Genomic DNA, 16,391 nt, shown 5'->3' with positions numbered 1-16,391 from the left:
CGATCCAGCCGCGCAGAATACGCTTCGCGCGAGAGGCTGGGCCTGAGCAGAGAAGGGAAGTGGGCTCCGCTCGTGCGCCGCCGAAGCTTTTCCGGAGCAGACGCTTTCCGGCGTTGCGCGCTGAGCCTCATGGATTTGAACTGGCAGTTCTGGAGAAGCGAGGGCCAAGTATGACTTTGAAGCGCAGGGGTTATGGGGCGGCGGCGGGGGGTTGCTGCAGATCGCGGCGAGTAGAAGGTCGGAGGGAAGCATGTGGTGGAAGGGAGGAGGGCGGACTGTGCAAAGGGCAGGGAGGACTGAATGGCGTTTGCAAGCGGGCGGCGGCGATCGCCCATCGCTCCTCCCTTTGCGTTGATTTGCCGACACTTCTCTCTCATGCGATCCTATGCATGTCTCGACCACGCACGTCTATTCAGAGGGGAGCCTTGCAGCGTTCAGAGAGAGCCTTGCTCCCATTGCGTGCAGGAGATTGTGAAACCCGAATTTCTGGGGCCCGGTATGAATTGCAGTGAAAGGCTGCCCACTGTAAATTGACAAAGCGGCGTGTGTGTACTACAGTCTCATTCGTAACAATTATCCCTCGAACCCAGCTCCCAAAGAAATATCTTAAACTGCTTGCAAAAGTGCAGTCCAATACATGCCCACTCAAAAGTATGTGGCGCTGTGGGTTAAACCACAGAGCCTAGGACTTGCCGATCAGAAGGTCGTCGGTTCGAATCCCTGCGACGGGGTGTCCGCCTGTTGCTCGGCCCCCCGCTCCTGCCAACCTAGCAGTTTGAAAGCACGTCAAAGTGCAAGTAGATAAATAGGTACCACTCCGGCGGGAAGGTAAACGGCGTTTCTGTGTGCTGCTCTGGTTCGCCAGAAGCGGCTTAGTCATGCTAGCCACATGACCACATGTATGCCGGCTCCCTCGGCCAATAAAGCGAGATGAGCGCCGCAACCCCAGAGTCGGTCACGACTGGACCTAATGGTCGGGGTCCCTTTACCTTTACCGTACTCACTGTGTCCTGCTGATACCTGTTCTGGGATACTCCAGAAAGCAGAAACTAAGTTAGTAGTTTGTTGAATGTGAATATTCTCAAGTGCAGTTAACACTTCACATGTTGGGGTTGTTGGAAAATCTGTTGTAACATCTTAAAATGTATTGACCAGTTCACTTAGCTGCCAAGGAGATAAAGGTAAAGGTAAAGGGACCCCTGACCATTAGGTCCAGTCGTGGCTGACTCTGGGGTTGCGGCACTCATCTCGCTTTATTGGCCGAGGGAGCTGGCCTACAGCTTCCGGGTCATGTGGCCAGGTTGATTTGGGGAAAATATGTTAATTCACAGCTTGGGTTCATGGCTTGGGAGACATGGATTTTTATTTGGGTGCACATTTAAAAAACAAAACTCCAGTGTGTACTAATAGTTGTGAATGGTGCTTTGTACGACACCGTCCCATGTATTCCTCCCCAACTGTGTTCAGTGTACAGTGGTACCCCGCAAGACGAATGCCTCGCAAGACGGAAAACCCGCAAGACGAAAGGGTTTTCTGTTTTGGAGGCGCTTCGCAAGACGAATTTCCCTATGGGCTTGCATCGCAAGACGAAAGCCCATAGGGAAATGCTGGCGGTCGGGAGCAAAGACTTTTGCCCACAGCCAGCCTTCAGAAGAGGACCTCTTCTGAAGGCCGGCGGGGGGGCAAAAGTCTTTGCTCCCCCCCGCCTGCCTTCCCCCCCGCCTGCCCCGGGCGATCTTAAAATGCTGGCGGGCGGGAGCGAAGCGTTCGCTGCCGACCCCAGCATTTTAAAATCTCCAAGGGACAGCAGAGAAGTCTCTGTCCCGGGGAGATTTTAAAATGCTGGGGGTCGGGATCGAAGCGTTAGCTGCCGACCCCCAGCATTTTAAAATCTCCCCCTGTCCCGGGGAGATTTTAAAATGCTGGGGGTCGGGAGCGAAGCGCTGCCGACCCCCAGCATTTTAAAATCTCCCCGTGTCCTGGGAAGGTTTTAAAATGCTGGGGGTCGGGAGCGAAGCGCTGCCGACCCCCAGCATTTTAAAATCTCCCCGTGTCCCGGGGAGGTTTTAAAATGCTGGGGGTCGGGAGCGAAGCGCTGCCGACCCCCAGCATTTTAAAATCTCCCCGTGTCCTGCCTTCCCCCCCGCCTGCCCCGGGCGATCTTAAAATGCTGGCGGGCGGGAGCGAAGCGTTCGCTGCCGACCACCAGCATTTTAAAATCTCCAAGGGACAGCAGAGAAGTCTCTGTCCCGGGGAGATTTTAAAATGCTGGGGGTCGGGAGCGAAGCGTTAGCTGCCGACCCCCAGCATTTTAAAATCTCCCCCTGTCCCGGGGAGGTTTTAAAATGCTGGGGGTCGGGAGCGAAGCGCTGCCGAACCCCAGCATTTTAAAATCTCCCCGTGTCCCGGGAAGGTTTTAAAATGCTGGGGGTCGGCAGCCCGACCCCCAGCATTTTAAAATCTTCCCGGGACACGGGGAGATTTTAAAATGCTGGGGGTCGGCAGCGCTTCGCTGCCGACCCCCAGCATTTTAAAACGCTGTTCCGAAGGGGGGGTGGGGACACCTGCCCCAGCCGCCCCACTTCGGAAAGCTGTTCCGAAGTGGGGAGGGGGGCGGGGACACCTGCCCCCGCCGCCCCACTTCGGAAAGCTGTTCCGAAGTGGGGAGGGGGGCGGGGACACCTGCCCCCGCCGCCCCACTTCGGAAAGCTGTTCCGAAGTGGGGAGGGGGGGCGGGGACACCTGCCCCAGCCGCCCCACTTCGGAAAGCTGTTCCGAAGTGGGGCGGGGGGCGGGAACACCTTCTGAAGGCGGGCAGGGGGCGAAAGTCTTTGTCCCCCCTGCCTGCCTTCCCAGGGGCTTTTAAATCGCCCCGGACAGCGGAGAAGTCCTCCGCTGTCCGGGGCGATTTTAAAATGCCGCCCGCCAGCATTTTAAGATTGCCCCGGACAGCGGAGAAGTCCTCCGCTGTCCCAGGGTTTTTTAAAATGCTGGGGGTGGGAAGAAAAGCCCTTGTCCCCCCCCCAGCCTTCAGAAGAGGTCCGGGGGCAGACTGTCCCCGGACCTGGTCCGAAGGCGGTTTCCCTAGGAACGCATTAATTGATTTTCAATGCATTCCTATGGGAAACCGTGCATCGCAAGACGAAAAAACCGCAAGACGAAGAGACTTGCGGAACGAATTAATTTCGTCTTGCGAGGCACCACTTTAGTTTTTTACTAGGTAAGTGTGTGGCCAACAGTGCACACGAAAGCTTATACCCAGAACAAACTTAGTTGGTCTCTAAAGTGCTATTGGACAATTTTTAATTTTTAATTTTTATTTTTGTGTTGCTTTAGCACAATAAAGAGACAGAGAGCAGTTTAGGAAGTTGAAATAAAAGAAGTGTTTAAGATGCAAATAGAATTAGGTATCGGGCACAGATTATTGGCTACCTATGCTTGGTTTAAGAATAACGGCTTCACAAAATACCTGAATACTCAAAAAGCATATCTCTTTCTTTAGACCTTTTTTCAAAGGTTTCTTCATTGGGTAGATATTTTGGACCCTACGCTCCTGTTTATACCAAATGTAAGTAGCTTATCTATTTAATTTTTGTACCTTGACATTGATAAAGAGCTAATGCTAGATCAACCATGTTTCTCAGTCTGCATTTTGAATGTCACGCCAGGCTAGAAATGTGAAGGCCTGGTTTTCTTCTGCTTCACCCCACCTTCAGTTCCCCCCCCCCAACTGGTTTCCCCCCAATTGTTTCTCTTCCGCCTCCCTCCGGGCTGCCACATCTCTTTGCATGGCACACCTATGCCTGTTTACTCCCAGGGGTGCTCTACTGGTTATTATTTCCATTGATTTAAGTGGAACTTTCTAGTAAGCATGCATAGGAGTCCCAACTTTAAATTCTCAGCCTCTAAAAATGGATCTGCCTGTTTTGTGTGTGGAGCTTATATAATTATTCCACACACACACACACACACACACCCAGTGATGGGTTATATGTGATGTGGAAGATTTGTGATCTGATCTCCTGACATCTGATTTCCCCACGAGGATATGGAGGGCTGTCAGTGCTGATCAGAGCAGCGGCTCTGGGACAAAAAAGGGGGGTTAACCCTGTCGCCACGAGCTGCTGTTCTCCTGATCTAAATGAGAGGCAGCTGCTTTGAACCCAACCCCCTCTGCCAAAAGTACAGTTTGAATACAGGTAGATGATGAAGCAGATTTAGAAACTGTGTGTGTGACCCTACCTCTCTGCTTTTCCTTGTAAAACAGAAGGAAATTGCCATATCCAGAACCCTTTTGCCAACTAGTAAAGAAAACATCGCAGAGTCCTGGCAGGACAAAAAGGTATCTGACCTTCTTCTTCCACTAACAACATTATGTATACAGTATATTGTAATTAATTACCATTTGCGGTATGCAAAGTAACAGGGCGACAGGAAGATTTTTCACCCATCTCATATATCTTCCCAACACCTGTGTGAGAAGTGGGGGGGGGGTAACTGGGGATGCAGTGTGGCCCAAATGTCTTCATTTTGCACCAGGGGGTGACTCTTGCTTTCTGGGTATGGAAGGACTGCTCCTGTAGTTAGTGTGTTTCAGTACTTTACAGCAGGAGGGAATTTCAGGGCCAGTTAAGATGTGTGTAAATTGTCATGTGCCATGTGCGACCTGATCATCCCTGGAATAACAGCTAGAAAGAGTAGATGGCACCTCAGTTTTGTCAGGGAACCGACAGAAGGCTAGAAGCCTTTCAGTGGAATGTCTGCTCCTTGTTCAAAATTGTTTTGAGCATATTACAGCATCCCTGGAAAGTCTGTCTTCCATGTTCCTGATGGTTTCTACAGGATCTAGCTGAGAGGTCTTCCACAGGCTGCTTGGGCAAAAAATTTATTGGTTGAATCTCTACTGCTGTGGTAAAATGTTGGAAGCATATTCCTGAAAACTCAAAACATAATGTGCGGGTGGGACAGGGACATGATATGCAACAAAACTTACTCTAAATGATTTTTAAAAAATCCCTTTGTTTTAATGCTTAGATAAGAGACGCCTGGAAGCTAAGTTTGGTGAGTTTTTATAACATGTCTAGGTATTCTTTTAGCTGATATTTTAAAAAAAACATATCCTAATTCTTTGGGGTTTCCTGTTTGCTTTTCTCCTTGAAGGCCTCTGTACATCCTTGCACTGGCGAAACAATTCCTTTCTTACTTAGGCCTCCAGGTCAGTTTCCATACATAGTTTTTACTAAAAACTGTTTATATGCTTATACAACATTTGTGGCTTGTTATCCTGAGTAATATAAATACTGTTCCACTTACTAGCAAATTGTATCGGTGGAACTTGTGCTAGTTGCTTCTTAAATGCCTTTATTACCGCTGCTGGGGTAGTAGGCAACATGCAACCTGTAATCATTTTTGTGCAGTTGATGGATATGTGTGTTAGATATGGAGACCTCAGTTTTCATTTAAATGTACTTGCCTTCTAGTCACTTGGAAGGTGCTGGTTCCAAGAAATGTGTGGAAAGTTCATTGCATTTCCCCTCACATAAACAATTGGTTCATAAGGTGTCATTGTTTTTGCATTTTTCGCTCTAATAACTGACTTCCTTTTCTTATCGTGCTCCCTTTATTCCATAAATGACTCCACTGATCTCATAAATAGTCCCCAAAGAATCCTAGGAGCAGTAATTTAAGGGTGCTGAGAGTTGTTAGGAGGTGCCTATCCACTCACAGAATTTACAATTACCGTAGTTCACTGGGGAGAGGCACTGACAGTTAAACCACTCTGGGAATTGTAGCTCTGTGAGGGGGATTGGGGGGGGGAGTCTTCTAACCACTCTTACCGTCCTTAACAAACTACAGCTCCCAGGATTCTTTGAGGGAAGCCATGACTTTCTAAAGTGGTATGGTACTGCTTTAAATGTATAGGGGCCTCAGTTAGACCACCGAGACAACCTACATAACAGTTGATTTTGCTGAATTAAAAAAAATATTCCTTCTCTCTCTCTCTCTTCAGCTTTCCTGCCTATTTATGCTCCACTGGTGAGTAATGATTGTCATTTCCAGAGTGTCTGTGAGCGATAAATATGCCAGTTTCCCCTTGCTGTAGTCCAGAATCTCACAGATTGAGTGGATTCCACATTAAAAGAGCTACTGAAGGAGAAGTCTGGTTCGCTGCCTTCCCCCAAAAGGCAGGACTCTTCAGCCACCAGTCGTTTGTTTCACCCACATTAACTGATTAACTTGTGTAGTCTATGGTTATGATGTGCTACAAATCATTTTGTGTGTGTGTGTATGTGTGAGAGTGTGTGTGTGTCATTTAAAGGAAAACAATTTTCATTCCTGCAAGAGGTAGTGATGGTCACCAGCTAGGATGGCTTTAAAAGAGGATTGGACAAATTCAGGGAGATTAAGGGTGTCGTTGGCTGCTACCTGCAGTGGCTAAGCTCTAACTCTAGAGTCAGAGTTAGCCTGCTTCTGAATACTATGTAGGAGAAGAGAGCGTTATTGCTGGTCAGTTCCTGCTTGCAGGCTTCTCATTGGCCACCATGAGAAGATGATGCTAGGTGGGCACTGGCCTGGTTAAGCAGGGCCATTCTAACGTTATGTCAGTGGAACATACATGCACTAGTGAAAGAAGCAGCTATCGACTCAGCAACTGCAATTGCACTTGTTTTGACATGTCAGCCTGGATAGCTCAGTTGGTTAGAGCGTAGTGCTGAGAACATCCAAGATTGCAGGTTCAATCCCAGTATAGGATGGCTGCATATTCCTGCATTGCAGGGAGTTGGATTAGATCAGGCATAGGCAATCTTTGGCCCTCCAGATGTTTTTGGGACTACAACTCCCATCATCCCTGACCATTGGTCCTGTTAGCTCGGGATGATGGGAGTTGTAGTCCCAAAACATCTGGAGGGCCGAGGTTCCCTTTGCCTGGATTAGATGATCCTCAGGGTCACTTCCATCTCTACGGTTCTATGATCCAGGGCCTATAAAGACTTGGAATATATTCACACACATGTGCACTAATAGTGAACTCACAGTTGGAATGCCTATCCTTTTGTTGCTGAAACAAGCACCACCCACAAACGACGAGCTCGTGTCAACAGGCTCGGGGAAAGCGGGTTTTTTCGGAAGTACAGAAAACTTTATGGGAAAAAAGGAACATGGGGTGGGAGAGAATGCAAACAGCCCAACAAGGACTGAGCATAATCAGAGGGCACTGATTGCTGTTGTGGGGAGGAGGAAGTGGGAAGCTTAGAGAAAGGGAATTGCAATGAAGTATCCTGGAAGGGGGTGTGGCTGATAGGTTGGGGCACTGAGCAGAAGCACTCTGCACAACAACATTGTAGCTCCAAACAGCATGTGGACTTAAGATGTGTTTTATGGCAAAACTTCCACTAGGCACCCTTTATTTCTGAATATTGCAGTAGATGGAGAGAGGTTTTGTGTGGAGTGCATTCCATGGAAATGCATCCCTTGCGTACGTACTGTAAGCATGTTGAATTTGGTAAGCGTACATGAACCTTGTATGTAAATTGTCACACAAGAGGATTCCTGTATATGCTGAATTTATGCAGGTTATAATGTGTGCAGCTTATAAAGCTTTTGTAATGTGTGAATGGCCATAATTGAAGCCTAGCTACATTATGCTGTATGGTGTGGCTGCTATACTATTCAGGCAGTGTTTGACAGCCATGGGTGATGTGGGCCTCAGGGTGAGAAGAATGCTAGCATAAGAAGCGTGTTGTTAGCTCCCCACCCTATCAATGTTATCTTAATTCCTTCAGATGTTGCTGATGCGGCCTGGGCGCAACCACATTTCTGTAGCTCCCATATTGCTGCTGATAACATTGGAGCTGGGAGAGATATTGGCCAGTGTGTATTGCTTCTGGATCAGTCCCTTTAAATAAGGAGTGGGAAACCTCTCCTTCTATTTGCAGAAATTGTATACCATCAACATTAAGGGGGAGGGAAGAGGCTGTGAAGAGCATGAAGCCAAAAATAAAATCGCATTGTTTAAAATACAAGATGCATCACAAATCAGAAGATCAGCTTAATTCATCAACAGAGCTGGAGGACCCCTCTAGGAAAGGCTGGCTGACTCCGCATTGTTGGACTCTCATCTCCCATCAACATTATGGGAGTTATAGTCCAGCAACATCTGGCAGGACCACAGGTTCCTCACCCCTGCTTTAGGTTGAGAGTGGCTAACCTGTGGTCCTCCAGATGTTGGACTTCAGTGTCTCCCATTAGCTCTAGCCAGCAGGGCTAATGAGGATGATGGGAGTTAGTCAGGCAACATCTGCTGAGGGTGGGAAGCTGCTTAGGTGCGACAGCAAAACATAAAATTATCACCTGCGCTATCCAAATTGTTGTTGCTGAAGTGTGTCCTTATGAGATTGTCAGTACTTATCCCCCTTTATGACATTTTATTCACAGGTTGTCGTTACTTTATTACCACACAGAAAAACATCGTCAGCTTTTATTTGCCAGGTAACGAGCAATCAATTTTCTGTTAATTTGTCATATATTTATTAGTGGATGTATTAACTAACGTTGAGGTTGCGTGCTTGTCGTCTTGAATGTTGCAGTTCCTTTTCCATTACTATATCTCTGGAGTCAGCTTGGCAAATGGGAATGCTCCAAAACAAGACGAGAAGAAAACTACAGAAATGGTAAAACATAACTATGTATTTTTAAAAGGCCGTATGAGGTGAATTGTGCCAGCATTGTGGATAATGAATTTCCTCTGATTGTGCGTTTGTTTTTTATAGGTGTTTTCACGAAAGCAATTACTTCTCTCCTTTGGGGCAATCACATATGCCTCCTGCATGGGAGTACGTATTACCAAATTTTATACCACATTCCCTTCGGGGGGGGGGGCATTTGCCTTTTTACAGTAGACTGCTTTCTGCACACACTTGCACCCCCCATCTTTCCTCCATTGAAGCAAGCAAAAGAAGCGTTATCACATTCCAGCCAGGCAAAAACATCTGAGGGTCTCAGAGCTGGTAAGGGGTTTGGTCTAGGGAGAGCAGGTGTGTCTGGGGGTGGTGTGTGGCCTGGGAAGGCTGCCTTTGCCTCACATTTGCCCTTTGATGCGCAAAAGGTTCCTGCATTGTAAGCGATTGGACTAGGTGGCCCTTGTGGTCCCTTCTAACTCTACGACTCCCTCTCATGTTTTGAATCTGACTTGCTGCTATATAGCAGGAAATGCAAGGCCAGATCCACACCACACATTAAAGCACCACAATATCACTTTAAACGGTCATGACTTCCCCCAAAGAATTCTGGGAGCTGTGATTTGCTAAGGGTGCTGAGAGTTGCTAGAAAACTTCTAGTCCCTGCCCCACCCCCCACTTCAAGCTACAATTCCCAGAGTGGTTTAACAGTCAATCCTTCTTCACAGAGAGAGTGGTATTAATCTAGGACCTTGGAGACCAGAGTTCAAATCTCCACTCAGCCATGAAGCGCACTGTGTGTCCATGGGCCAGTCACAGTCTCTCTGCCTAAACTCCCTTGCAGGAAAGGTGGGATATATATGTTGTAATAAATAAAAGAATACAGCCTTTTGTCTCTAGGCTCTTCCTCACTACTTTGTAACTCGTTATAATCTGAGTCCTTCCGGGCAGCGCGTCTTCAGGAACTTCATGCCTGGCCCACTTACAGGTAAGAAAACAAGAAAATCATTCAAGAACCTTTCAGATGGAAAGCTGTTCTTTCAAACTCTCCATGGTTAAGACTGGGAATGGGCACTTGCTTGACTTGATGGTTTTACTTGCCTCCAAACAGGATAAAGCAGGCACGTCCAACAGGTAGATTGTGATCTACCAGTAGGTCACTGGACGTCAGGGGTAGATCACTGGCTTCCCCCACAGAAGCTCAACAACTTTGAGCTGAACCCCCCCAAAACAGGGGTAGATCACTGCCAGATTTTAATTCAGAAAGTAGATCTCAGCCTCATGGGAGTAGGCCACCCCTGGGATAAAGGATCTAAACCAGGGGTAGGCAACCTAAGGCCCGGGGGCCAGATGTGGCCCATTCACCTTCTCAATCTGGCCCACGGACAGTCTGGGAATCAGCATGTAAGTAGAATGTGTCCTTTTATTTAAAATGCATCTCTGGGTTATTTGTGGGGCATATAAATTCGTTCATTCCCCCCCTCCCAAATATAGACCGGCCCCCCACAAGTCTGAGGGACGGTGGACCAGCCCACAGCTGAAAAAAGGTTGCTGACTCCTGATCTAAACCATTCACTCCGCTGTCTCGTGGGCCTGAGTGGTTGGATGGCAAACAGGAGTGGTGGCAGTTTACTACCTTGCAGCGCAGGGGTTTGGTTGGAAACTGGTCCCTGTCCCCTTGAGCTGGTGGCAGCATTGGGATATTAAATGTTCCAGGAAGTGTGCTGCAGATGAGTAACTATAAATTTTCAAGCTTCCCAGACATGGAAAGCCTGAACATGGTTGTCCTGCCTTGATAATGGACTGGATGAGAGCCAAAAAACTGAGGCTCAATCCTGACCAGACTGAGGCACTGTTAGTGGGCAGTTCCCTATACTGGATGGGTGGGAGGTTGTCTGCTCTTCATGGGGTTACACTCCCTCTGAAGGAGCAGGTACATGGCTTGGGGGTACTCCTGGGTTCTTTGCTATCTCTTGAGGCTCAGGTGGCCTCATGTTTTAAGGATACAGTCGTACCTTGGATCCCGAATACTTTGTGAGTCAAACGTTTTGGCTCCCGAACGATCAAATACCGTAAGTGAGATGCGACCGTTCTTTGGAACCTGAATGTCCGATGTGACTTCTGTGGCTTCCGATGGGCTACAGGAGCTTCCTGCAGCCCATTTGAAGCCATGCCTTGGTTTTCGAACATTTTGGAAGTCGAATGGACTTCTGGAATGGATTCCCTTCAGCTTCTGAGGTACCACTGTATTGCCATCAAGGCTGAAAGTAATCCTTTGGGAAGTCTGGCTTCTTGTGAGATAAATGGACTTGGCAACAGCACTCAGAATTGCCTGAATACGTGTGAACGTAAAAATCACCAGTGACCTACTTTTAGACAAATGTTTGTGTTCCTTTTCTTTTGCAGCCCTCTTGTGTGCGTTGAATGTGATGGTAACTAGAAGCAGTGAGTATGAGAATGGGATTGAGGTCGTGGACAGCCAAGGCCAGGTCATTGGGATGTCTCAAAAAGCTGGAGAAAAGGTAAGAAAAGCAACAGGTATTTCATTCTTCCCCTTCTCAACCTCTCGTGGGGTGGGAAGCAGTGTCCCCAAATCTGGCACCTGTGCTCATCAGCTGCCCCTGACCACTTTGACATAAAAGAGCCTGAACTGACTCAATCCTTCCTTCTCCTTTTCCTGTCTGGTAACACTTAGGGATTCCTCCTTGATTGCCCACCACCAATGCCTCCTGCGGCTGTCTGCTCACTTTTCTCATATTTCATCCATTTCCCCAGCTGCCTTTTTCAGAGGGGTGCGTTCAGTATGCATCCCCAGTGGGGACAAAATCTTGTTTGTCTCTTTCTCTGTGGGACACCTGGGACATGGCTATTTGTGGTAGAACCAAGAAGGACTTGGCTGCTTGCTCCATAGCTGACTATGCTGCTGGCAAGACTGGCCTTGGAGATGGCTTGGTGGTAGAGCATCTGCTTTGCATGTAGAAGGTCCCCGGTTCAATCCCCAGCGTCTCCAGGTAGGGCTGGGGGAGACCCCTGTCTGAAATGCTGGAGAGCAACTGTCCAGACAAGGCAGTACTGAGCTAATGTCCCATATTGTGACTTTTTCACAACCCAATAATCCCCTACCCGACCAAACATTCATCACATGTTTGTGTAATGGAAACTCCTAGCTGCAATGGGGAAACAGATGCTTTAGATCCCAACTCCATCAGCCCCAGTCAGTATAGCCAATAATCACGGTCGATGAGGGTCGTAATCCATCTGGAGGGCTGCAAGTTCCCCAATCCTGACAAGGTTTTCCATATTCTAGTGCACCTCACTGTGACAAGGGAAGCTAAGGAGCATAGCTGTCAACTTTTCCCTTTTCTTGCGAGGAATCCTATTCGGAATAAGGGAATTTCCCTTTAAAAAAGGGAAAAGTTGACAGCTATGCTAAGGGGGTGCCTTAGCAGATGACGTTGTGGTCTAAACCACTGAGCCTCTTGCACTTCGAAGGTTTGTGCTTCGAATCCCCGTTTTGGGGTGAGCTCCCGTTGCTCAGTCCCAGCTCCTGCCAACCTAGCAGTTTGAAAGCACACCAGTGCAAGTAGATAAATAGGTACCGCTGCAGCAGGAAGGTAAACAGTGTTTCCGTGCACTCTGGTTTCCATCACAGTGTTTTGTTGCACTAGTAGGGATTTAGTCATGCTGGCCACATGACCCAGAAAGCTGTCTGTGGACAAATGCCAGCTGCCTCGGCCTGAAAGCGAGATGAGCGCTGCAACCCCATAGTCGCCGTTGACTGGACTTAGCCGTCCAGGAGTCCTTTACCTTTTACCTTAGCAGATCTGCATTTAGGATAAATTTAGTAAAGTAATGAGAGAGAGAGTTCAAGTAAGTTCTGCCACCTTAACTCACTTCGTTGACTTTCGTTTTCTCTCCTGTTTTCCCTCCCACCCCCATTGTGCCACTTTGAGCCTCTTTTTAAACAAATGCACCTTCCTAATATTTTTGTATGATAGAAAAATGCAGGATTGTTAGACAGATTGCAGCATAAGTACACAAATCTGTATTGTGACATTTACTTACCTCTGTGTGTGTTTTCTCACTCTCCCTAGGCTGTGGAACAAACAGCGCTATCCCGAGCAGTAATGTTTGGTACAGCAATATTTTTTCCAGAGGTTGCTCTTCAGCTCTTAAAGCGGTAAGGCATCTTCAGCATAGGTCCCTTAAACAAAACTCTCATTACCTTGCTACTGGAGTGGTCCACAGCTATTCTTATTTCTGCCTCTTGCAAGTTTCTTCACATTTCTTGGATCAGAGAGAGAATGTGGCGTCATTCTCGAACATGAGTCCTGCCCCGACCTGTCGCCCTCCAGATATTGTCTTCCCCATCATCCTCAGACATCATGACCAGAGGTCAGGGATGATGGGCGTTGTAGTCCAGCAACACCTGGAGGGCCACAGATTCGGAGACAGAAGCAAGCCACTGACTTTTAGAAGTCTCTGCATCTTCTCACAGCAGTAGGCTAACCTCAGGGATTTCCTCACATTCTGCAGAAGGTATCGTGGGTCTCTAACCTGAACACTTTTACCTTGAGCATAACCATGGGAATGTTAACTCACAGGTGGTAAAAGCCTGAGATAATAGAACACTTTGTACTTTGACCCAGGAGAAAGACCGTAATGTTCCCTTCAACTTAAATGCCTTGAAGGATGAGACAACTGTCCCTACAGTGTTGGATTAGCAGCAGCTCATAGCTGCCTTTTTGAGCTATTCTTCCAAATGTCTTCCAGCACTCCTGCTCCTCAGAAAGCTCAGTTGGTAGAGCATGAGACTCTTAATCACAGGGTTGTGGGTTTGAGCCCCGTGTTGGGCGAAAGATTCCTGCATTGCAGGGAGTTGAACTAGATGATATTCGTGTTCCCTTCCAACTCTACAATTCTGTGATTCCATACAAGAGAGCTTGTGACTGGTTATACAGACGCCTATATGGTACCATGCTATATAATAATCTACCCATGCAATATCTTTTGCAGCACAAGCAGTTTACTTCGAAATCCATTTGTTTTGAATCCGCTGAGATATGTTTTGACAGCTGCAGTCCTTGGAGGAATGGTCCCCGTTTCGCTCAGTTGGATGCCACCGATTGGCAAGGTAGTTCTTGCGTTCTGTTCTCTTTGCAAATCTCTGCTGGCAGTCTTAAGGGCAAAAGGCATTGAAAGAATCAGAAAGGCAGAAATCTACCCAAGCTGGGTTTGCATGTGGCTCCTTGGAATTTTCCTTGTAGCAGCTCCCAGTGTCCCTAGAATGGCTGTGTTTTAAATATGAGTTGCTATGGGGAAAAGAGATAAGAAAACCTGGATGGAGCACAGGGCCTGATATGATGACTAAGTTTTCAAATACTTCCACATAAAAGGTGCAGATTTGGCATAGGGGGTGTTGTGTCTCCTGAAAGTCAGATACCTTAAAAAGGGGGGGAGGGACCTTTGAAATAAACATTTTGTGAATCTAAGTTTGGTCTCATTGAGGGGCAGTATTTCAATATGAGTAGGAAAATGAGAGTACCCCTAAACTTTTAGAAAAAAGCACTGCAAAGCACTATTATACCACTTTAAACAGTCATGGCTTCCCCCAAAGTATCAGGGAGTTTGTTAAAGCTGGAGTGGAGTCCCTAAGTCATTTGGATGGTGTCTTGCACCCTTCCTTCTGGCAACTCTTGCACCCAAGCTGGTGCCAAATGTATTGCTCTGCTTTCCTTTGGACCACTTCAGCAAAGCCAAGATGGGGGACATGTCATCTGGGCAGCCTAGGACCTCCGTAGACACTGTGCAGGCCTGCTCCCCAGCGACGTCACTCTGGTATTGCTAATGCAGCAAAAACATGGCTTCTGGTCTCTGCAGCCACAGCTCTGCACCCCCAGAGGCACACTCCATTGCCTCCCAAGACAGACAGATACCAACAAGAAGTTTGGTTAAGGGTGCTGAGAGTTGTTAGGAGGCTCCTGTTTCCTCACAGAGCTACAATTCCCAGAGTTCCCTGGGAAGAGGGATTGTTAAAACACTCTGAGAATTGCTGATGGGGCCTACCTCTCAAGTTAATATAGGGGTTTGTCTCCTCTTCTAGAGACTGTATTTGCTAACCTGTAACTAGAAACAGCATTGAAATGTGGCACGTCAAACTGAAACCCTTTCCTCGGTACATTTATATTTCATATTTATTTTCAAGAGGGATCGACTTCTGAGTAGTTCTGTTGTCTTCAGTGCTAATGCTTCACAGATTCTAGCATAAGATTTGTGTTATATGATTCCTGTAACACACTTATTTTGTGTGATGATCCTAATGGAAATATATTGACTTATCCTTGTGCAGAGAGCTGTGGTGTACATAAGAGCTGGTAATAGGTTTGAAATTGTGAGAATTTCATGTCTGTTTTCCAGATAAAAACAAGTGATCTTGAACCTGAAATAGCCGCTTCCACGGAAGAAACAGAAGTCTTCTACTACAAAGGACTTTAATGTGGGCACTTGATAATGACCAGGACTGCTGTTCCTGGTATATCGAAGTTGCATATTCAAACTTACAGAAGTGAACATTTTGGTATCTTTCACCTAGGAAGCTGATGATTATGTTGAAAGATATGAATCAACATTTGATCAGACCCATCTTCTGTATATCTGTTTAATGCAAAATATCTACCTTCTGATGCAATCATGTATGAAAAGAACAAACTACATTTTGTTGAGAAAACTCCCAACATATTACTAATGCCCTTCAATAGGGAAAAGGTTTAATTGTGTGAAATACCTGTGTGTATCCATTGAAAGCCTGTGGCAGAGAACAAAAGGACAATTTAAAGTCCCCCCAGGCACCCAGTGATGCTTTCAGTGACTGCCAACTTCAGAGGACTTCACTAAAGAGAACATTATGTGATCACTACCTTCTGGTGAAATTTAAGCTGCTTCCCTGATTGAGCTGGATCCTGGTTAAAGCTTCAGAAAGGCTATGCAAATTGTACTGTGGTTTACCCTATGGCAAGAATGTTGTAGCTTGTGGCGTGGGCCCCACAAACTTCCCTACCTCGTCACAAAACCGTTCACAGCTTGTGGCTTGGGAGCAGCTTTCAATAAGGGAAGTATTTTCTGCATAGAATGAAGGTGCTTAAAGTGCTGTGAGAGGTGTTTGGGGTAGAGGAACTAGAGCAGTAGCAGCCAATATGGCACCTGCCAGCTGTTGCTGGACTACAACACCCATCACCCTAACCACTGGCCCTGCTGGCTGCAGCTGATGGGAGCTGGCATATGGAGAAACACTTGGGAGGGCAACAGGTCCCGGTCCCCCCATTCTTATCTATTAAATATTCATACATGTGCACTTGTGCAAATGTTTCATTCAAAAGTTTCAACTGCTGTCAATCTGATAAAGTTGTACTGAGCATTTTTTAAAGAGGTGGGAACAGAAGGTTATGCGTAGTTTTATTGCTGCCAAGGTAGCCTGTTTCATGCTGCTCACAGGACTGGCTTTATCGCTGTGTCTGCCCAAACAGGAGTCAGGCTTAATCCAGCAATACAGATGCAGGAAAATGCTCTTCTGCTTAATAATCTGGAACTAGTACTTGAAGAATCAGTGTGTACTCTTGCTGAGGTTGTACTCTGCTCTCCATGCAGGGTCTACTCCAGTTCATTAGTACAAATGTAAATAGTATGATTATCAACAGGATCCTGATTGTGTTCTGA

At 47.0% G+C, this 16,391-nt stretch overlaps 1 protein-coding gene across 1 annotated transcript; it reads left to right on the top strand.

Moving 5' to 3' along the window:
* The first annotated feature begins 60 nt into the window (after positions 1-60).
* Positions 61-16,029, top strand: SFXN4 (sideroflexin 4). The gene is made up of 14 exons (XM_081193064.1): positions 61-168; positions 3,503-3,568; positions 4,268-4,342; positions 5,035-5,061; positions 5,161-5,215; positions 6,011-6,036; positions 8,437-8,490; positions 8,589-8,672; positions 8,772-8,834; positions 9,579-9,666; positions 11,085-11,200; positions 12,773-12,858; positions 13,695-13,812; positions 15,096-16,029. Exons 1-14 carry the CDS (start codon positions 130-132, stop codon positions 15,171-15,173), a joined length of 975 nt encoding a protein of 324 aa, XP_081049190.1. The 5' UTR covers positions 61-129; the 3' UTR covers positions 15,174-16,029.
* Positions 16,030-16,391: the final 362 nt, after the last annotated feature.

Source organism: Podarcis bocagei (assembly GCF_964188305.1).
Source record: "Podarcis bocagei genome assembly, chromosome: 4".
Taxonomy (NCBI): Eukaryota; Metazoa; Chordata; class Lepidosauria; order Squamata; family Lacertidae; genus Podarcis; species Podarcis bocagei.
The sequence above is the reverse complement of the archived record's forward strand: the minus strand, read 5'-3'. Positions and strand labels throughout refer to the sequence as shown.